This window comes from Pogoniulus pusillus, chromosome 1 (assembly GCF_015220805.1).
Source record: "Pogoniulus pusillus isolate bPogPus1 chromosome 1, bPogPus1.pri, whole genome shotgun sequence".
NCBI classification, from domain to species: Eukaryota; Metazoa; Chordata; class Aves; order Piciformes; family Lybiidae; genus Pogoniulus; species Pogoniulus pusillus.
In genome coordinates this window covers 47,260,657-47,283,990 of record NC_087264.1, presented here as the reverse complement: position 1 = coordinate 47,283,990, position 23,334 = coordinate 47,260,657, and the positions used below count along the sequence as shown (strand labels likewise).

General features: G+C 39.5%; 1 protein-coding gene across 8 annotated transcripts in view; it reads left to right on the top strand.

Moving 5' to 3' along the window:
* Window positions 1-23,334, top strand: part of EML5 (EMAP like 5) — a 107,440-nt gene that overhangs the window by 55,703 nt on the left and 28,403 nt on the right. For 6 of the 8 annotated variants that reach the window (XM_064151340.1, XM_064151335.1, XM_064151350.1 and 3 more), the window contains 10 exons: window positions 1,716-1,918; window positions 2,939-3,050; window positions 4,091-4,218; window positions 7,478-7,619; window positions 9,538-9,690; window positions 11,641-11,772; window positions 14,165-14,253; window positions 15,018-15,194; window positions 15,739-15,940; window positions 17,307-17,433. In XM_064151340.1, the coding sequence (XP_064007410.1) occupies window positions 1,716-1,918; window positions 2,939-3,050; window positions 4,091-4,218; window positions 7,478-7,619; window positions 9,538-9,690; window positions 11,641-11,772; window positions 14,165-14,253; window positions 15,018-15,194; window positions 15,739-15,940; window positions 17,307-17,433 (1,465 nt within the window). Of the gene's footprint in view, window positions 1-1,715; window positions 1,919-2,938; window positions 3,051-4,090; window positions 4,219-7,477; window positions 7,620-9,537; window positions 9,691-11,640; window positions 11,773-14,164; window positions 14,254-15,017; window positions 15,195-15,738; window positions 15,941-17,306; window positions 17,434-19,329; window positions 19,385-21,165; window positions 21,175-23,334 lie in introns of those variants that run through there. The other 2 variants (XM_064151393.1, XM_064151384.1) reach the window with 2 other exon arrangements.

Below are 23,334 nucleotides of genomic sequence, written 5' to 3'. Positions count from 1 at the left end.
TTTGAAAGAGGGGATCTTTCTAATGTGTATGTTATAATGAGGCATGAATTTAGATAAATTTATAAAAATCCCCATACAACAATTCAGACAGTCCTTGAAGAGGATACATGTGCTAAGTGAAACCTGTGTGTTTAAATACTTCTGCTGAATTTGAGTTAAAAAACAAGATAATGCAGCTTGTTTTATCTGCTGGAAAAATTCTGAGGAGTGAAAAAATCCATTCTCTGATATTAATGTCAACTCTAATATCTGTATGGGCATATGTACCTATCCAAATCCAGATTCAAGTACCAAGTTAAAAGTAAGTTATTTTTCTTTTTTCTTGAAAGATGTCAAATAGCACAAAAATCTTATTTTCTGAGAGTGCTTCTGACCTTTGGGGGTCCCTTCCAACCCAAACCATTCTATGATTCAATTTGTTGGGACTGTAATAGAAGGTGTAATTAATTAATGCAAGATGGGATTTTTTTCAAAATTAGTATTGTTTATTAATTTTCAATGTTCAGGAGTCTTGCCCCCACCCACCACTAATTTTAATATTAATCAGGTTCTTTTTAAACAGTCATGGAAACATTATACATAAAGGAATAACTAAGACTTTACTAAAGAGGCTTTGAGTATTTACTCACAAAAATTAATCTCCCAACTCGTGGGGCTAGCTTCAGAGAGCACCCAAACACTTTCAGGGAGCTCTGTTGGTGCCTTCTTAGCCACTTCCCAGGCTTTACAGGCTGCTGGGGAAAAGAGGCACATGATCTCTGACATGGTCCTGATTCCTCTGGTCGATCTGTGTGCTTCCAGGACTTCCCATGTTGACACAGATGTCATCCTGGCTATGCAGGCTTATTGCATGAAGGCATTTATGTCTGCCTGATAAACTCAAAGCAGGCAGTTTCCAGGCAAAATAGCCCAAAGCACAGGGCCTATTATTTGGCAGAGCTAATTTACAGCTTAGCAAAGCATAATACTGTAAAGCATGGCAGGATGCACGAAAAGCAGAACACCGCCAGAAGCAGAGAGCATGTTAAGGCAATTGGTGGCAGCAGCAAGCAAGCAAGCACATAACAAGCACCTTGTCTTTATCTGCTTATCTCTTTTATCAATACAGCCTGAGACTAATGGGCCTTTGGATACAGAATAGCCAATCAGAATGGCAGTTAGCTGAGCTTGACCATATTAGGTGAAGTCATAGGCTTGCTTTTTTTTTTCTTTTTACCCAAATTCAGGAGAACATAGGCCTTGCACCTTCCCCCTGCCCCTCTCAACCTTACCCCAGTCCTAAAGAAGAATAGAGGTTCAGCCAAGAGGTTAAGAAGCAAAGGTGAGTGGAAGGTGAGGTTAGGGAGATGCAGCTCGGTCAGAAGCCCAAAGCAGAGTGCAACAAAATGGTGAGAGAGTTATCTAATGTTTTCATTTCTCCTTCAGCAAGACTCTGAGGGCAGTAGACATCACCACTGTTATCCTTTCACAGCCTATGATCTAGTTCTTATCACCAAAACATTCTACTCTGCTTCAAACTAGCACATTCCCGCAGCTGCTTCTCCTACCAGCAGAAGGAGGGAGAGCAGAAAAACATGTCTGGGCAAGCCAGGACGTGTATAAGTCTATTTTGGAGTGAATTGGGAAAAAAGGATGTCTTGCTATGGGAAAGATTGTATGGCTTAGGAGAAATAGGTCTAAGCAAACATCTGATGACTTCTTTTTGATTTGAACAGGTGGAGGGCTAATTGGGAGAAAGGGCTGCATAGGTGCATTGGGAAGAACTGATACAATGATGTGTGCAGTGTATGGCTGGACTGAAGAGATGGCATTCTCTGGAACTTCCACGGGGGATGTGTGTATCTGGAGAGATGTGTTCCTCATGAAAACTGTCAAAGCACATGATGGTCCTGTGTTCAGCATGCACGCGTTGGAAAAAGTAAATAAGCTGCTTGGGTTTTGATATCTGAACAAAAATGTCTATGAAGTTAGGTCTTTCCCAAACTCAGAAATCCACGGCTTATTTCCACTTTGTAAAGTCCAGATTCAAAGCACTGTTTTATTGACACCTCTAATTCTTCTCATGTAGCTTGCTGATTCTCAAACCCTTGTGGTCCAGTGACAATGTACTCAATTTTTCATGACCCCTTATTAAAGAAATAGTAGTAATTTGTGACAAATAAAAGTACTTTTTTATATAAGCATCCATAAGTTTAATGGAATATGTGAGCTTCTGAGAGAGGAAAAAAATCACACTCTTACTATTTTATGCTGTAATTGCCATTGACTAGTGGAAGTATTCATCTGTAGGTCACCTCTTAAATATGAATTGGTATTTCAGTGGGATTGCTTGTATATTTGAAGTTACGTATTTTTCTAGCTGAGACCAAGTTACTCCACCTTCTAATATTTGAGTTTTAGTATAGTAGCTTTGCATAAAACATGTTGATATATTCATATGGCAAAAACTAAGCGCTCTGAAAGTGTTAATGATTTCGCTGTTAAATATACCTGTTGCTTCTCTTAATAACCTGCAAGTAATTATTGCAGATAGAATGGCACATGTATGCATGTATTTGAACAATTTAAACACTAATACATATAAGTAATGGAGTAACAGAGTGAAATACTAAAGGGATATTGAGGCTAAATATCAACAAAAACATTTCAATGTGTCAGCTAAATTATTTTTCTAGTACTGTAGAAGCTTATTGGTTAGTCCAGCCTGTGTACATGGGCTGTACAGAACTGTGTTGCCTTGGTCAAGAGAAGCATACAATTGTTTTGTTACTCTTGATCTTTTAATCCCTAACATCTGTAGTTCTCTGCATTGCAATGTTGTATGTAGTCCATTTTCAGTATTGGCAGAAATCACTGAAAATGTTAGGGAATATAATAATTGATTATAACTGGAGATTTTTGTTTGTTTGTGGTTTCTTGGAATTTTTTTTGCTGCTAGGGATTTGTCACAGGAGGAAAAGATGGAGTAGTAGCTCTCTGGGATGATACCTTCGAACGTTGTCTCAAAACCTATGCCATCAAAAGGGCTGCTTTGGCCCCTGGGTCTAAAGGTACACAGATTTCAACCTATTTCTTACTCTATTTAAAGTAATTTCTTTAGAAAACTCTCTTTATGGAATTACTTTCCCAGTGGGAGGAAATCCATATTTGACCTAAATACTAAAAATTTTTTTCTTAAAGCTTTATTGGTTGTAAATGAGTAATTTTTCTGTTGGGAGGGAAATGGTATGTTGTAGTGTCTGTTTACACATTTCATGGGTGCAGATCATAATATTATCTGCCATAATTAATTAATTTAGCCTTGTGTCTCTCACTAAGGTGATTTCCTGGGTGTTTTTTTAAAGTGGCAACCAAAAAGCCTGCAACATTTCTAGTACTGGTATATAGGAGAAGTGTTTTGTCTGATCTTTTTTCGTTTGGAAGAGGAATGAAATGGAGAATTGTGGTTAGTTTTGTAAGGTGTTAGTACATTTTATGACTTAATTATACCTTTTGAAATTACTTAAGAACATTTTCAATCCTACATTCCTGTTTCTTCCATTTATTCTTGATTGTAGTGTTGATTTACAGGTCTGATTTCTCTATGACGTTCTGGATAGCCTTTCCTTTTCTGCCCCACTGACACTCCCCATAAAATTACTTTTGCTGTGCTCTAGTTTAGATGGTTACATTTTCAAAAATTGTGAGTGGAAACACTTGTTAACTAAACCATTTTACTTAGAGTGTGTCTCATTCTCACACACATTTAATAAAAAGGTAGATCTAAAGGTACCACAGATTTTAGCAATGTGGTAGTACAGCTGATACTTCACATGGGCATTTTTACACCAAGATTGCCAATGGCTCAGGCTGATTGAATTTCAGATAGTTGAGAGGATGTCAGATGATGTCAGTTGAGTATCAGATGGGTGACTGCTAAATATTCCTAAATGAATCCAAACATGTAAGTTCTTCCATGCAGGGATGTATTTTCACTTGTTTGCAACTGTGTATATTTTTCTACAGTGTGAGTGCAGCATCTGTGTGTGTGAAAAATCCTCTTTAAGACATACTTGAGAATCTTCTGTCTTGTAACATTTTAACATTCTAGGTCTCCTTTTAGAAGATAATCCTTCTATACGTGCCATATCGTTAGGACATGGTCATATTTTAGTGGGCACAAAGAATGGTGAAATATTGGAGGTGGATAAAAGTGGACCAATAACTCTGCTGGTTCAGGTACATGTTAATTATCAGCCAAATGTTCCATATCACAACCACTATGTCATATTTCAAGCAAAGTCTATTACGTATAAGAATTATTCTCATTACTAGTGAAATTAGCAAGTTACTACCACTTCATAGCATTTTAATGCTAGGCTAGATCTTTAATAAGCAAAACAGATCACAGAATTTCATATCTTAATTTGTTCAACAAGTTCATCCTTTCACAGTATCAACAAGGTTGGAAAAGACCTCACAGATCATCAAGTCCAACCCTTTACCACAGAGCTCAAGGCTAGACCATGGCACCAAGTGCCACGTCTAATCTTGCCTTGAACAGCCCCAGGGACAGCGACTCCACCACCTCCCTGGGCAGCCCATTCCAGTGTCCAATGACTCTCTCTGAAGAACTTTCTCCTCACCTCAAGCCTAAATTTCCCCTGGCGCAGCTTGAGGCTGTGTCCTCTCGTTCTGGTGCTGGCCACCTGAGAGAAGAGAGCAACCTCCTCCTGGCAACAACCTACCCTTCAGGTAGTTGTAGACAGCAATAAGGTCACCCCTGAGCCTCCTCCTCTCCAGGCTAAACAATCCCAGCTCCCTCAGCGTCTCCTCGTAGGGCTGTGCTCAAGGCCTCTCACCAGCCTCGTTACCCTTCTCTGGACACGCTCAAGCATCTCAATGTCCCTCCTAAACTGGGGGGCCCAGAACTGAACACAGTACTCAAGGTGAGGTCTAACCAGTGCAGAGTACAGGGGCAGAATGACCTCCCTGCTCCTGCTGACCACACCATTCCTGATGCAGGCCAGGATGCCACTGGCTCTCTTGGCCACCTGGGCACACTGCTGGCTCATGTTCAGGCAGGTATCAATCAGCATCCCCAGATCCCTCTCTGTCTGGCTGCTCTCCAGCCGCTCCGACCCCAGCCTGTATCTCTGCATGGGGTTGTTGTGGCCAAAGTGCAGCACCCTGCACTTGGAGCTATTGAAGCCATCCCCTTGGACTCTGCCCATCTGTCCAGGCCGTCAAGGTCCTGCTGCAGAGCCCTTCTGCCTTCCAACCCAGTCACATCTGCCCCCAGCTTGGTGTCATCTGCAAACTTGCTGATGACTGACTCCATGCCCCGATCTGTCCAACAGACCAAGATAGTATTTCTAGGGTATTTTTTTGTTGGGTTTTTAGAGGGAGGTTTGTTTGTTTCTTTGTTTGTTTTTTAAACTGTGTAAAACAGCACATCCCCTATAATTAGCTTATTCTGAGTACTAACTACTTAGATTATGTTTAAAGTTGTCTCCTTGAGGTTATATATTATATAAATATATTTTTAAAAAAATCTCAGTGTTTTTTGGCGTACCAAACAGACTACATTTTCTAAACCTGATTACAAAACAGATTTGTTTAGTTTTTTTTCTTTCATACTTCTATAAAACCATATACTGTTATAGGCCCCATTTAAGTACTGATAGGCTGCAATAAGGTCTCTCCAGAGCCTTGTCTTCAGCTGAACAAATCTGACTTTCTCTGCCTTTCTTCATGGGAGAGGTATTCTATTATTTTGGTCATTTTTGCAGCCCTCTTCTGGGCCGACTCCAACAGGTCCCTGTGCTGAGACCTCCAGAACTGAACATAATAATCCAGGTGACATCTCAGGTGAAGGGGCAGAATCACTTCCCTTGACCTATAATCAGCATGGCTTCACCAAGGGCAAATCCTGCCTGACAAACCTGGTGGCCTTCTGTGAACAGGTCACAATATTAATAGATGAGGGGCAAGCAACTGATGTCATTTACCTGGACCTGAGCAAGGCCTTTGACACTGTTCCACACCACATCGTGGTCTCCAAGCTGGTGACACATGGGTTTGATGTGGGGACCACGAGATGGATAAAGAACTGGCTTGATGGCTGCAGCCAAAGAGTGGCTGTCAATAGGTCCATGTCCAAATGGAGGCCAGTGACAAGCGGAGTCCCTCAAGCATCAGTCCTGGGACCAGTCTGGTTCAACATCTTTTTTGGTGACATGGACAGAGGCATTGAGTGCAGCCTCAGCAAGTTTGCTGACGACATCAAGCTGTGTGGTGCAGCAGACATGCTGATGGAAAGAGATGCCATCCAGAGGGATCTGGACAATCTGGAGAGATGAGCACAAGCCAACATCGTGAGGTTCAACAAGAACAAGTGCAGTAACTGACTGGAGAGCAGCCCTGAGGAGAGGGACCAGGGGGTGCTGATGGATGAGAAGCTCAACATGAGCCAGCAGTGTGCACTTGCAGCCCAGAGGGCCAACCAGATCCTGGGCTGCATCCAGAGAAGTGTGGCCAGCAGGTCAAGGGGGGTGATTCTCCCCTTCTACTCCACCCTGGTGAGACCCTACCTGGAGTACTGCATCCATTTCTGGAGCCCCTATTACAAGAAGGATGTGGATGTGCTGGAGCCTGTCCAGAGAAGGGCCACTGGGATGATCAGAGGGCTGAAGCACCTCTGCTATGAGGACAGACTGAAAGAGTTGGGGCTGTTCAGTCTGGAGAAGAGGAGGCTCCGAGGTGACCTTCTTGTGGCCTTTCAGTATCTGAGGGGGACCTCCAAAAAAGCTGGGGAAGGACTTTTCAGGATATCAGGGAGTGACAGAACTAGGGGGAGTGGAGCGAAGCTGGAGATGGGTAGGTTCAGACTGGATGTGAAGAGGAAGTTGTTCAGCATGAGAGTGGTGAGAGCCTGGAATGGGTTGCCCAGGGAGGTGGTTGAGGCCCCATGGCTGGAGGTGTTTAAGGCCAGGCTGGATGAGGCTCTGGCCAGCCTGATCTAGGGTAGGGTGTCCGTGCCCATGGCAGGGGGGTTGGAACTAGATGATCCTTGTGGTCCTTTCCAACCCTGACTGATTCTGTGATTCTATCACCTTCTGGCCAAGTTCCTCCTGATGGCATTCCATCCCTTAGGCATGCCAACTACACCACTTAGCTCGGTGTCATCTGCAAACTTACTGAGGTGCACTCAGTCCCACGGTCTGTGTCACTGGCACAGATGTGTGTGAGGATTATTTCTCAGGGACAGGTTTCTTGTAATACCAATTATTCATTTGCTCTTTTATCTGTAAGTAGCAGGGTGAGGATTTTTTGAGGTTTTCTGTATTTCTGTTCAGCTGTTTCATTATTGTCCTCTAAAGATATGCATATTCTCTCCTGGGTTTTTTTGTTGTTTGGTTTTGTTTTATATTAACTTCCTTAAATGTATTATTTCAGTTTAAAATACAAAGTCATCTGATTCATTATGTTTTTTCAGGGTCACATGGAGGGGGAAGTTTGGGGTCTAGCTACTCATCCTCATTTACCTATTTGTGCCACTGTAAGTGATGACAAAACCTTACGAATATGGGATTTATCTCCTAGCCATTGTATGTTAGCTGTTCGCAAATTGAAGAAGGGTAAGATGCTTAGTATGAAAAAATATTTAATTGAATTCAGTTGTTGTGTGCTAACAGAACCTTTCAAAAGCAAGACTGAAGTTTTTTCTTTGCTCAAATCATAAGTGCTGAGTCCACGAGTTATGTAGCCTTTAAGCTAATGTTTGAAAGGTTTCTATGTGTTACTGCTCTTATGGCTGTTTGCAACTGTAACATATTTAAGTTAGTGAATCTACAAGAAAATTTGATCTAATTACATGAATCTGTGTTATTTACAGTATTTCAGTCTTTGCTGAATGGTGGATGACTTCAAATCTAGATTTTTTTGGAAGAAATCTTAGAAGTCATGTTGAATTTCTGTGTGAATTTTAGAAGAATCTGGTGTGTCAAGGGAAGACAACAGTCATAAAATTCTTACTTGTTTTATACATATAAGTGAATTCTGTTTTGACAGATGGCAAAATCAGTTGTAAGTCTCATCCTATCAGGAGACTTACTTTGTGATTAGACCAGAGTGGCCTTAACAATGATAGATATATATATATAGATAGAGAGAGATACATATATGTTCATATATATATATATATATTTCTCCTTTGCTAGGTGAAGACTTTATTTGCTTGGTGTTTAGTAAAGTATTTTGATTGTAAACTTTTAGGTAGCTTAGTTGAAGGTGATTTTGGTTAATAAAGTTAAATATAAGGAAAGTAATCATAAGGAGTCATGAGCTGACACAGGTAGTGAATAAACATTAAGGTTTCAAGCTGATGAAGTCTGCTCAAGTTTTAAAGATGATATTTCATAATGTTTTAATGATTAGTTCTGGCAGAAAAATACTGCAATGGATTAATTTTTTCATGAGGCACATTTTGAGGTGCTCTGATCTTACAAATCACCTGTGTGCTGTACATAAAGGTACTCTGGATACTCTGGAAATAGTATTTGATAATTAAAAATGGCAAGACTCAGTTACTGTAATCAAAATGTGTAGCTGAGGAGTAACTGAGCAGCAGAAGTCTCAGGATGTTCCAATTGATTGCAGGATGACAATTTTGTGTGACAGTGTACTTTCCACAGTACTTACTGAAGTATTTGTGTAACTTACAAGAGACTAATTAGAATATTTTTGGTGTACAGTTCTCATCTTTGTTCATCTGAAAGAAATGAAACTGAAAGTTGAGCATGGAGAAGGATGCATTAGGGTATCGTTAATGAGAGGGTTTGTGATGAAGTCAGCTAAATGAAGAAACACTGTCTGCAAGTTAGTCAGAAGAAGAAATAGTGTGGAAAATATTTGTGCTAATGGAAAGCTCTGGCATGGAAACAAATCTGTATAATCTGACCACAAATAAATTTAGATTGGAAATTATTTTTTTTCAAAAGAAACTTGTCATTTTTATTAAAAATGTTATAGAATGTAGTGATGGTAGCCAACAGCTGGATTCTGTGGGTCTAGGTCTTTTTTCAGCTGCTTTCTCTTTACCAGAGCAAATGAAAAATCTGAAGACTATAGTGATTAATCTGTATTACTAATATAGAACACATGTCAAATAATATACAAGTATATAATTAAAATTCTGGGGCTGTGTACCTGTTAGTTTGCCAATAAATTCTGTGTTCTATCACAGATGTAGAGCTTGGAAATTTTCTTGGTAGCATCTAAGAAAATTAATTAGACTATACTAGGAGAATGGCTTTCCTTTACTGTTGGAAAAGTAAAGTTAAATGAGGGCTGCCTGTGGGGGTTGTGGAGTCTACCTCTCTGGAGATATTCAAGACCCACCTGAATGTGTTCCTGTGTGCTCTGGTATAGGTGATCCTGCTCTGGCAGAGAGATTGGACTAGATGGTCCAATCCAGCCAAGGTCCATTCCGACCCTTAACATTCTGTGATTATGCACTGTAAATATATCTGAATGCCATTTCTGTATCCTTCATAGGAGGTAGATGTTGCTGCTTTTCTCCTGATGGAAAAGCATTGGCCGTTGGTCTCAACGATGGAAGTTTTTTGATAGTTAATGCAGATACCCTGGAGGATCTAGTCTCTTTCCAGCACAGGAAAGATGTTATTTCAGAGATAAGATTTTCTCCTGGTAAGTGTTTTTAAAGTGAAGATTTTTATATTATGATTGTCCAAACAAGCTTTGTAACCTTTAAAAGATAAAAGACATAGTGATTTATAGTACTCTTTCGCATGTACACAAATGATAGACTGGTAGAATATCCCATATTGGAAGGTACCCATAAGGATCATGAGTCCCAACTCCCTTCTCCTCACATGACTACCTAAAACTGAACCATATGATTAAGACTGTTGTCCAGGCACTCCTTAAAGTCTGACAGGCTGAGACCATTTCTCTGAGGAGTCTGTTCCAGGACACAGATTTTATCAGATGCAGCCTTGGACCAGCTTGGTCTGGGTTCGAGGTGCCCATGGAGTAGAGGAATAACATGAGATTCCATGCAACCTGTGGATACACGGCTCACTGGTAGGGACACAGACTCAGCACTGGTAAAGCCTAGTGCCAGCACTGCTGGGACCTGTTGACCACATGCCCAGCCTTGGACCAGAGACTTGTTGATCTGCCATCGTGAGAGCCTTCACATCTGAATTAGTTTTAAAATCTGAGATTCTGGATATGGCAAGCACCATGTAAAAGTCGTTTGAGCAAAGACCCTACATCCCTGTCTGGCTCTCATTTAGAGTGGAAGGGGAGAGTAAGTAAAAATAGCTTTATCTATGGTTCATTACACACTAACTGAAGAAATGATAGCATTCAAGGTGGAAAGGAGAAAAATCAGTACTTCCTCTCCAGAATAGCATTCACTGCTGAAAAATAGACCTGCATGGAAGTGTAAGACTTTAATCCTTTCATCTCTATATCTCTGAACTAGAACTGCCAGCACAGAAGAAATGTTCTCCTCTAATTTCTTGACTTAAATTTCCAAGAGTAACTTCTTTCACAGTGATGGAAGGAACTGAGTGTGCAGTCAGATCCTCTGTCTCAGCTATGGGCAGTACCTTGAAACCAAGCAGCTCACACTATTAGCAACGCTTTAATGCCACTTACAATTTGCACAACAAGATAAAATCCCAAAGATCCTCTCTGCATCTGCACATATTGAGATTGATTTCTGTGTCCTGGTGTGGACCAGTAAACATGCCTGTAAAGTTTTGACACTCTGGAGTATTTGCAGTGTCTTCCTGGGACTGTCCATACAGAAGAAATTTCACCTCAGCATATACAAGCTGAGGACAGGCAATGAAACATATGTCCACGCATGTCAGTAGAGATGTTCTTCACATATGCCTTGGTTTTCACCAATTGTGAAAACTATATGCTGGCAAACAGCTTCTGCATAGCTTTTTGGAAAATCCTGGGACAGGAGAAACAGAGAAAGAGAACGTACATGCACCCAAAAATACTAGTGATTTGGAAATTTTGTGCTGCAGGCAGAGCCATTTCACCAAAGACCAAGATCTGATCTGCAGCTTTAAAATGCCAGGCTCTTCGAAGCATTACATCCCAGATGTTGGCTTATGAAAGTTTTTGGAACTGATTTGTCCAGAAAGTTTTGGTGTCTTATTTCTTCTTTATCCCTCTACAGTGCTTAGCACTCCCAGTAAGGCCATTCTTTTTTCCAGTACTACAGCTCTTAGTTAGGAACTCAAGTGTATGTCTTGATCTCATAATACCACTTCAGTGAAGTACTCTCCTGTAGGAGAAATTTTCTGGAAATTACTAGTACAAATTCTAAAGCAGTGTTACCACCTGATTACCTAAGCCTTACCATGCTCTGGTTGCAATAGATGTCTAAAATGTCATCAAATAGTTTTGTGTTGATGTAGTGATTGTATATTTTATACTGGTTTTGATTATGTGATATGAACATTAATCTGTTTGGGACTGTGTATTAATTAGCAAGCTAATTTCAAAGAAATCTTGAGTGGCATATAGCTAAATTCCAGAATGTGCTTGCTTGTAATACACAGAATACTATTTTTCTTTTTAATGTCTTGCATTTCTACAAATATGTTTTAGGAGCTGGCAAGTACTTAGCTGTTGCATCCTGTGATAACTTCGTAGATATTTACAATGTAATGAGCAGTAAACGAGTAGGAATCTGCAAGGGAGCCTCCAGCTATATCACCCACATGGACTGGGACATAAGAGGTAAGTAGCATTCATTCTAAAAATCTGCACTGATTGCATTGTAGACTAAATACAGTACATCTACAGAATGAATTTGTGATATCACTGACAGATTTGTTTCTTCAGTTTATTAATATGTTCGCAGCATCTGAATAAATATAAAACCATTGGTCAGGCCACACCTTGAGTACTGTGTCCAGTTCTGGGCCACTCAATTCAAGAGAGATGTTGAGGTGCTGGAATGTGTCCAGAGAAGGACAACAAAGCTGGGGAAGGACCTGGAACACAAACCCTATGAGGAGAGGCTGAGGGAGCTGGGGGTGTGTAGCCTGGAGAAGAGGAGGCTCAGGGCAGACCTCATTGTTGTCTACAACTACCTGAAGGGACATTGTAGCCAGGTGGGGGGTGGCCTCTTCTCCCAGGCAGCCAGCAATAGAACAAGGGGACACAGTCTCAAGTTGTGCCTGGATAGGTGTAGGCTGGATGTTAGGAGGAAGTTCTTCCCAGAGAGAGTGATTTCCCATTGGAATGGGCTGCCCAGGGAGGTGGTGGAGGCACCGTCCCTGGAGGTGTTCAAGAAAAGACTGGATGAGGCACTCAGTGCCATGGTCTAGTTGGCTGGATAGGGCTGGATGCTAGGTTGGACTGGATGATCTTGGAGGTCTCTTCCAACCTGGTTGATTCTATGATTCTAAGAAGTTGTGCAATTTGAAGTAAAATAGAAGTGTCTGTAGATTGATTTGTTTGTGTTCGTTTTGGTTTGTTTTTTACATCGTCTGTGTTTATTGTTTAACTCCTTGAATAATGTACTGCATAATACATTTGCATCTGTAGCTCAGGAATTTGTATCCTTGTTGTCAAAAATAGCAAAAAGACTGATTTTCTGCCTTGTTGGGTCTTAATACACGATTCATTGAAGTACTAATGTTAGTCCTCTTTCATACAAACACAAGACAGTGTAGTTATGCAGTCTATTAGTTCCTGCATCTACGCAGTCACCTTTAAAGTAGTTTAATTTGAGAGAGTATTGTATGTTAACTCCCTCTAAGAATTTGGAAAACAGGAAGAGGACAGAAACATTAATGAGAGTTTCCCTAGAAAAGAATCATAGAATCAAGCAGGTTGGAAGAAACTTCCATGATCATCCAGTCCAACCTAACACCCAGCCCTATCCAGTCAACTAGACCATGGCACTAAGTGCCTCATCCAGTCTTTTCTTGAACACCTCCAGGGACGGTGCCTCCACCACCTCCCTGGGCAGCCCATTCCAATGGCAAAATCACTCTCTCTGGGAAGAACTTCCTTCTGACATCCAGCCTATACCTCCCCTGGCACAACTTGAGACTGTGTCCCCTTGTTCTGTTGCTGGTTGCCTGGGAGAAGAGACCAACCCCCACCTGGCTACAGCCTCCCATCAGGTAGTTGTAGACAGCAATGAGGTCACCCCTGAGCCTTCTCTTCTCCAGGCTGCACAACCCCAGCTCCCTCAGCCTCTCCCCATAGGACTGTGTTCCAGGCCCCTCACCAGCTTTGTCACCCTTCTCTGGACACATTCAAGTACCTCAACATCTCTCTTGAATTGAGGAGCCCAGAACTGGACACAGTACTCAAGGTGTGGCCTGAACAGTGTTGAGTACAGGGGCAGAATAACCTCCCTTGTCCTACTGGCCACACTGTTCCTGACATAAGCCAGGATGCCATTGGCTCTCTTGGCCACCTGGGCACACTGCTGGCTCATCTTCAGCCTACTATCTACCAGTACCCCCAGATCCCTTTCTTCCTCGGTACTATCCATCCACTCTGTCCCCAGCCTGTAGCACTGTTTGGGGTTGTTGTGGCCAAAGTGTAGAACCCTGCACTGAGCCTTGTTAAATCTCATCCCATTGGTCTCTGCCCACTCATCCAGCCTGTCAAGGTCCCTCTGCAGGGCTCTCCTACCCTCTGACAGATCAATTCCTGCTCCTAGCTTGGTGTCATCTGCAAACTTACTGATGATGCACTCAATGTAAAGGTAATCAGAAGTCACGTGCTTGTAATCAGCCATTGGCCAGGCAGTGTATGTGCATCTTAGTCCTAAGAGCAGATTGCATATTGGTCAGGCAAATCAGTTCTTGCAAACAAGCTCTGAATTAGTACATTTTGTCTACCATCTGGTGAGATAGCCATAGACAGGAGAGAAGTGATGCATTATTACAGTTTTCAAAGAGAAGAGGAAGGATTGCTAATTTAGAGTCAAAAGAACCTATATCTTCAGGAGCCCAGACTTCCAGATCTGCTGTTTATGTATGCAACCTTTTGACATGGAAAGAAACAATTTGTGAGCAACAAAACTGTCAAAATAGCCTTTTTTCCTGTTTCAGTTTTTGTAAAGTGGAATATTCAGTATAATCTTAATATGTAATATATTTTATAGGGAAGCTCTTGCAAGTCAATACTGGTGCTAAAGAGCAATTGTTTTTTGAAGCTCCTCGTGGGAAAAAACAGACAATTCCTAGTTTGGAGGTGAGGAAATAGACTTCCTTCTTAAGTTGCTACCAATTAGACTGATAATATAGCCATCTATACTGCACAAGGGAGAACGATGTATAAAACTGTAATTTAAACTGGCCTGTCAAAAATACCTTCTGTTTAGGCATTTGCTGTCCTTTATGCTTTTTTGCAGCCTATTCAATTAAGTAATGTAATCAGAATTATAAAATATATAAGGGCTATCAGATTTGTCTCTTCTGTTAAGAAATGGATGTTCGGTTGACCTGTGCGCTCATGAAGATCTCACTGGACTTCTATATGCCACTTTTGGTACCTAAATGGACTTGAAAACCTATTGTACATTACTGAGCCCTAACCTTACTGTCTGTCTTCACATAACAATACAGTATAATATATGTAATATAGGGAAATGCATAATGTTTTAGCTGTAACATTGATTTGTTTTCTCAGTCATAGAGCATTGTCATAGGAGAGTGAAATGGAATAGTTTTCAAATGGTGTTTTTTATGAGATTTGAGGGTAGTGCTGAAAAATGTAGTTTGTTTTCTGTACCCTGGGAAGGGCAGAATTTGTCAAATACTTGTAGATGTTTTGGAACTGGAAATGAATAGAGGTAAAATGAAGGATCTCAAGTGAAATCATTAATAGTTAGAAAATAAGTGGATATTATGTTAAAGTATTTTAGATGTGATGTATTTTTCAGTGCTTGAAATCAGGTATGGAAGAAAACCACCTGAGAAGAAGCGTTCTCTGTCTCAAACAAGTTGTTTCTGTAGGTAGAAAAGATTGGCTGGGCATCATGGACAAGTGTTTTGGGCTCTTGCTGTGAAGGAATCTGGCCAATAATTGGTGAAGTCACAGATGTAACTGCTTCATGCCTCACTAGTGATAGTAAAGTGTTAGCCACAGGAGATGATTTTGGATTTGTGAAGCTCTTTCGATACCCTGCTAAAGTAAGTAGTTTTCAGCTGTTCACGTAGAAGATTGATAAAGCTGCCTTTTCAAAACTGCAAAAAAATATCACTCAGAAATAGTGCTTTTATACTTTTGCCCTAATGATCAAAGAAGGCATTCAGTATTACACTACGATTTGCAACTGAACTTTCAGTTAGTAAGAATGACCATTCTGGGTCAAGCTAAGAAGTCATCTCATGTAGTGCTCTATCATTGACAGTGCCAAATGCATAAGAGAAACTGGAAGACTGAGAGTGTGTCAGGGACTGTCTGATAATATCTTGGGCATTAATACCTTCAGTGTGTTTGTTATCAGGACAATGCTTAGTAAGTAAATATAGAAATAAGGTTAGCATTTCTGCATTTCTATAGCATGAAGTTGCTGTAGGAGGACTTAGAAAATCATATAATACATGCAAATAGAAACCAACTGAAGTATAAACTGGAAAGAAATTAAGAATGTGTTGTGCACTGGCAACTCATTTCAGTTTTATCTAGCATAGTGGTTGGATTCAATCTGTGCTTTTTCTTCTGCCTTCTTAGGGAAAGTTTGGAAAATTTAAGAGGTATGTTGCTCACAGCACCCATGTAACTAATGTCCGTTGGACCTATGATGACAGCTTATTGGTCACTGTTGGAGGAGCAGACACCTCTTTAATGCTGTGGACTTACGAAATGGAAGGACATCGGGATAGCAGGCAGTGTGACAGTGAAGAGTCTGATCTAGATTCCGAAGAAGATGGTGGTTAGTAAGAACTGATAAAACTAGCTGGGTTATGCTATCTCCAGGAGACTTTACCAATGGAAAACTGCTAATTCAGAAACAAACAAGTGTTGCATATAATTGGTTAAATCTTAAACAGTGCAAAAGCTTCCAAAAAATTAAGTACAATTTTCGTTTGGGGAAAGGGCTGATAAACTCTTGTGAAGAAAATGGTAATGGACTGCTTGACACGCTGCTTTTGAGTCAGAGTATACAAAGAGACTTAACATTCTTTCAATGGAAAAATCTATGTAGAAAAGCACATCAATCACAGTTTAGATTTGGACACTGATTATCACAGTATCACAGTATCACCAAGGTTGGAAGAGACCTCACAGATCATCAAGTCCAACCCTTTACCACAGAGCTCAAGGCTAGACCATGGCACCAAGTGCCACGTCCAACCTTGCCTTGAACTGCCCCAGGGACGGCGACTCCACCACCTCCCCGGGCAGCCCATTCCAGTGTCCAATGACTCTCTCAGTGAAGAACTTTCTCCTCACCTCCAGCCTAAATTTCCCCTGGTGTAGCCTGAGGCTGTGTCCTCTCATTCTGGTGCTGGCCACCTGAGAGAAGAGAGCAACCTCCTCCTGGCCACAACCACCCTTCAGGTAGTTGTAGACAGCAATAAGGTCACCCCTGAGCCTCCTCTTCTCCAGGCTAAACAATCCTAGCTCCCTCAACCTCTCCTTGTAATTGTGTTGAAATCCATATAAAGTGAGATCTTAGTTATCTTGATGTTACAGCTAACTTGAAAGGATAGTAGACTAAGGCAGACTGATGTTCATATATGGAACAATGTATTGCAAGAACATAATATCAATAGTTACAAAGTACTATTTACATTTTGTACAATAAAATTATGTTGGTTTCACCATACATATTATTTTCCTTCTCATGTTACAGTTCCAAGGGTTAATGAGCCACCAAATTTTGTTCTTTCTGCTCCTAAGTGCAATTTTTCCTCCTTGTCAATTCCCCAGTTTTCAAGCATTTTTAAATTACCACTGCTACTTATAAAATAATTCTGTGTAATAAATTAACATCAGTTTTCATTGGAATCTGCTCAGAGAACAAAGAGACACTCCAAATATTAGAGGAATATTCCAGCATTCATTGGAAAAGAATTTTTATGCACTATCTTTCTGCTTTTCATGAAGTGTCCTTTATTAAGAGTGTTCAGGATTTCCAGCTGATTTCCTCTTCTTATGTAGTTATATTAGTAATCATACATCGACTAATTGTTCTTCTAGTCCAGTATGTCTTTGAAACCCACACAAATTATGATTTAATTATTTTTGCCTGATATCTTACTTTGTTTTGATACTGTTTGCTCTGATTTCACTAGGTTATGACAGTGATGTGACAAGGGAAAATGAAATTAATTACACCATCAAAGCCTTATCAACGAACATTAGACCAATGTTTGGAATTAAGCCTCATCTACAACAAAAGGAGCCAACCTTAGATGAAAGGTAATTGCTAAATTACAATTCTAGCCAAGAAAACAATTTGGAAAGATGAGTAATAGTAAATCATTTGAATGATATATGCATTGTAAAAAGGTGTGTATAAAAAAGAGAAGGAAAATGGTTAGGAAAAGTTTTGCTTAAGGACTTGACAGTATCCTTTTTTCAGGGAGTGCAAATGAGTACAAATTATGTATATGTGTTGTTGAGGATGTTCTTTGCTGATGCTTGATTTTATGTCCTTTTTAGAATTTAAGTACTGAGTGGTATCTCTAACTGCTTCTTGCACTATTTCCAGATAATTACCACCTTTAGTTGAAAAATTCTGTCCATGTGGTTGTGCAGTTTCTACTGATGAGTCTTAGAAAATTGATTGCTTTGCAGTGTTAGTTGTATTTCTTGGTTCACTACTGTATGCTTTCGAAGAAAAGTCAGTGGGGAGAGAGTAGAGTAAGACCATCAGGTAAAGCAGATGTGAAATGAGAAAGAATTTATGACCAATAGAACATAATTTCTTGTTGCATCCACAATGAAGCACAGGACTCTGAAAGTTGTTCGCTCTTGTCAGTGTTGGACAGTGTATGCGAAGGAAAAGGAAAGGGAGATTCCTAACGTGAACACAGTAGCAATTGAGGAATGCTAGAATTAAATAGGGAAGTGAGGAAAACTCAACACAGTATCATTAGGTGTAAAGATGTGTGAAGGTTTGGGCTCTTACCTGCCCCCTCACACTTTTGGAATTGCCCCAGCTAACTCAGACGGCCTCTGGGAATATAAATGAAGCTATTTATTTTACAGCAGCAAATATACAAGCAGCTATTTACAATATATACAGTTATAAACAGAAATATACAAAGGATAAACAATACAGAAGCACAACTCCCCTCCCAGAAACCTGAGTCCCCAGGAGGGACTCTCAAACCACCCCAACACCTCCCCTTGCCCTCTCAACCTTACCCCAGTTCTCAGGAAGAAGAGAGGTGCAGCCAAGAGGTTAGGGAGCAAGGTTAGTGGGAGCAAGGTTAATGAGATGTGACTAGGTCTGAAGGCAAAGGCAGAAAGAAAGACAAAATGGAGAATGTTTACTTCTTCTTCCCAGAGCTCTCAGCGTGACTGTGAGTGAAGAGACACAATTGTTTTTCATTTCACTGCCCATTATCTACTTCTTTTACCAAAACATTCTAGCTTGCTTCAAACTAGCACAAGATGAAATATCAGACTAGAAACTTCCTACAGGGACGTGAGGAGTTGTGTTATGATGCACATGCCTCATTTCCGCATTGAAGCTGACAGATCTGTGATACCTTTGTTCAGAAAGGCAACCTGACATTTGTGGAAGCGTTGGTGTCGTCTTTTGTTTTCAAATGGCGTTGCTGAAGGAGAGAATGGGTGCTTGTGTGTAATGCCATGGCTCCCTGTCTTGCATTTAAAATGAGATATGGTCTTTCTACTCATTAATTAGAGATAGCCAGTGCAGAAATCAGAAATAATCTGCATAATATTAGCCTTCTGGATTGATATTTACTCTTGTTAATGAAAGATTCTATTATTTATTCTGAAAAGGAAATTATAGACCCCTTGTATTTCAATAATTGCTTCTGGAAGTAGAGTGAGGTGTTTCAGTTTCAAGTAAAATATTAAGAAAATGTAGTAATGCAACTACAGTCTGATTCAGAGTTTATAAAAGTTTGTGAAAGAATCCTGATGCCTGCATTGTTTAAAAGTTTGGGACCATCAAAATAAAATATTTTTTTGTGAAAAATGAAACCAGAATGTGGTTACTGTATGCAGTTTAGCTTCCATTCTGTTGAAGTAATATTGTGTGAGATTGGTAATTATTTTAGTGCTTTCATAGATATTAATTTTTATCTTTGTTTCCCTTTCGTTTTGCTTCTTATGAAGGCAGGGGGTAGTGAGGTAAGTTCATTTACACAAAATCCAGATTCAAACACGTTCTAATAATTTGCTTCAGAAAGTGGTTATACTTTGAAACTGAAATGAAAGCTCTCTTAACTATTAAGTGATAGCTTGCTAAGGATAGAAAAGAAACAAGGGACAAAGAATAAGCCTAGTTCTCAGTTTGTGTGAAGATGAATGGGTGCTAAATAGAGTATTTTGGAGGAAGTGAAGAAATCTCATCCTCTTTACCTCAGTACTTTGGTGTAGCTGAGGAATGGCTTGATTGATGTATCTATAGTCAGTGAGCTTGCCTAACTTCTTTTTAATTTCTGTATCACAGTGTTTGTGTAGAGATCAAACATGGAATCAAAAGTGCAAGGAACATATTGCAGAGATACCTGAAGTGGCCATATAAGCAATATCACCACATCTGTACCATGTTGGTGCTGGCTTTATAGCTTCAGGGACAAAAGGAATTAGGACTCCAATCATATCTCCATATATGTAAATATTTGCCAGATAATAATCAAGTACTTCACATATGGTCCACGTGGAAAATCTTTTCCATACTTAAATCATAAGACTAAAGAAGTTCAATTGGAGATTGAAGAACTGAAACTGCCAAATGAAAGCTAAATTTTTTCCTCTGGCTATATGAACATTTTGGTTCATTAGACTAATGAAAACCTTTAAGAGAAAACTGTGCTCTAATCTTGAATAAATTCTCATTTCCCCTGCATAGTACTAGGTTTATCTGAAGGTATTTGAATTCTGTAGTTATTGAAGAACTGCATGTTATTGATTGCAAAACCTGCTTAAGATACTTTTGAATTTTATTGGGAGAGAAGATTTAGCTGTTTTCTGTATGAAGAAATAGTGCATCAGTCTTGCATTGCAGAATACAGTTGGAACTTAATAGAGGAGATTCAGTAAAACAGATTATTTTGATTGTGGGGAGGAATCCATTTGTAAGTTGTTGACACTGTTTTCTTAATTTTCTGGAAAGTTTTCTTTAACAAGTGGGACAAAAATATGGTTTGATTCACCTATAAGTGAAAAAGACTGATGCCCTCTTTGCTATAGTGGAATTAATTGCTTGATGGTTCTTAAATGAAAAACAAAATAAAACACAGGGAGTGTACCTGCTAATGAGAAGTGCCCATGAATAATACAAATATTAGGAAACATGTTGTGCATTCCCATATATTCTGTTGGTTGGTGATTTTTATGCTAGTCAAAGTACAGGAGTATGCATCTTACATGACTGAGAAAGCCCACTCAGTCAAACAAGTCTATGAAACACATGCCTGAATATTTTCAGTCAACATAAACTGAATTAGGAGGAGTATATATGAGCAGTGCTCAGTCCACCGCATATTTTGACTAGCTGAGATAATTTTGTTTTAGAATAACATGGTATTTTTATGAGTTAACTGGAACATCTGTCTTTAAGATCTGTTCTATCCCTCAGTTCATTTTAGGAATTTAAACCTGCACAACCTTTCTTTGGGTATTGCAGGCATTGCATTTGCCAAGTCTGTAACACTTGATATGCTAAAGAGTTTTTTTGGGGTCTGCCTCTGCTTTCTTCTTCTATTTACAGTAGGAATAATTCCTAATACTATATTTTTGTTTCAACACTTTTATAATTCCTATTTAACTGGATGGTATTTTTCTGTACAGATGATAGATTTAAGTAACCTTTGAAGTTACGAATAATCCCTTTGTTAGAAGAAGGTAACAAAAGAAAAAGTCAATGATAGTTATTTCTATGAGACCTAGCTTTCAGACAAACTTGTATAAGTAATCCTTTTCTCTTTCCCATTTGCTGCTGAAAAGAGGTTCCAGGTAATGCTTTTATTTTGCTAGCTAGTCTGTATTTTACTGTCATCTCCTATTTTCTTTTTAAAGCCACCTATCATGTTGGGTGCTGTACCATGCACTTATCACTCTTCAGAATATTGTTGTATTATAAATTTCAAATTTATAGGTATTATTGTACTTCTGTTCCATGTGATAAGATAGGTATTTATTTGCCCACCAATATAAAGTTAACCTCTTGGACTGTTAAACCTGCTTGTTTTACAAATAGTAATTTTTAATAATATTTATTAAAATACCAAAATTTGCCCTCATTGGTCCCTGCCTGTGAATTGGTTTACATTTGATGGAACAGTCTTACCTTACATGTCAAGGTATGCATGTTGCTAAATTACTTAAGTATAAGATTACCTATATCTACATTAATGTGTACAAAATGGCATTGTTCTTAGGACACATGAAAATGATTGTAACTTATCATTGTCAAGAAGCAGTATTTAACAACTACCAGATTTCGTTATCTTCTAATGGAAATCAGACTGTAAGATTCCACAACTGACTTGGAAAATCTTAACCAGGAGAAAACGGAAAGAACTCCTAGTGTTAGAATTCAAGTACTTCTTGCTTGCTCAGTGCATTTGGGAAGGTCAGTAAAGTCACTCCATGCTGAAGGCTAGTGCAAAATCAATTACCAAGTTCTTTGCATGTCCCCCAAAGGATGAGGTACCACTATGGTAACCTTCACTTGCAATTTGCTCTACAAAATCATGCCCGAAGTAACACTTAGATTTTTACAATGGAAATAAATGTTGTAATTGTCATAATGTGCCGTAGAACTCAAAAGGATGCATGGCAGTTTGTATTAACCACAGAAGAACACCTCTTGTTCTGTTAATAACTTTAGAAATTCAGTGTCAGTATTAAAACTAGGGAGTGAAATACAATGTCAGACTAGGTCTAAAACCACAAAAAAAGAGATTTGTTTCACAAACTACTCCAAAATGTTTGTATTCCCTTTTTATGGTTTTATAAAAAGAAATATTGAAATACATGAACTGATTACTGATTCTATTTTCATGTTGAAAATACAGTGCCAGTATTTAAAGTATTTATTTCCCCTGTGATAGATGGCTCAAACTCTCTTTCCATGTGTTCATACTGACCCCATCCATAAGTGCATTCACCCAAAATGTTACTCATCCTCTCCTTGCCGTCTTTTGCACAAGTTTTTAAAGCATGCAGGCAGTTACATATGCAGGAATATGCTGTATGTGCCATTAGCCACTTTCCTACATGTTAAATAGCAAATGAGAAGTATTTTCAACTTTCATACCTTTAAAAAAAAAGCAAAACCACTTGGAAAATGTGTTCTGGTGTCCTTCAACATTCCTGCTTTTAAATGTAGAACTTGTAATCTTGAAAGTTGATTGGGAAAAAAATACACAGATGATTGTAATTTGCATTCCAGTTTCACTGCTCTGGATCAGTATAGAATTAGTCCCTCACAGATGGGTGGATACTTGTGTAAATTGTCTGGGTGACCTGTGGTGTAGTATAGTTCAGTATAAATTGTCAAGTTTTATTGACCAACTTACATTCACTTTACTCATTTGTGTGATAATGTGCATGTACTCTAATGGTTGGCAATAGGATAGGTATCAACCTATATTTTGTTCATCTGTACAACCTTTAAGTATAAATTATATGTTCAAGTAGTTGTATACTGTGAGATTGTTTTACCTCATCTCCCATTCTATCACAAGGGATTAGCAGACAGCAAATGTTATAAAAATGCCATGTTCTAGAGCCAAGCAGCAGAGGAGTCTTTGCTTTCAGGCAGTTCTGTTCCTGAACCATATCCCTTCAGGATTTACTGCTTTAATGAAACTTCAGATATTCTTTCCTGCTTTATTTAGTTTATTTAGTTATCTAGTTTAGTTATCAAGTTTATTTAGCTTGGAGAAGAGGAGGCTCAGAGGTAATCTCATTGCTGTCTACAACTACCTGATGGGAGGCTGTAGCCAGGTGGGGGTCAGTCTCTTCTCCCAGGCACCCAGCAACAGAACAAGGGGACACAGTCTCAAGATGTGCCAGGGGAGGTATAGGCTGGATGTTAGGAGGAAGTTCTTCCCAGAGAGAGTGATTGGCATTGGAATGGGCTGCCCAGGGAGGTGGTGGAGTTGCTGT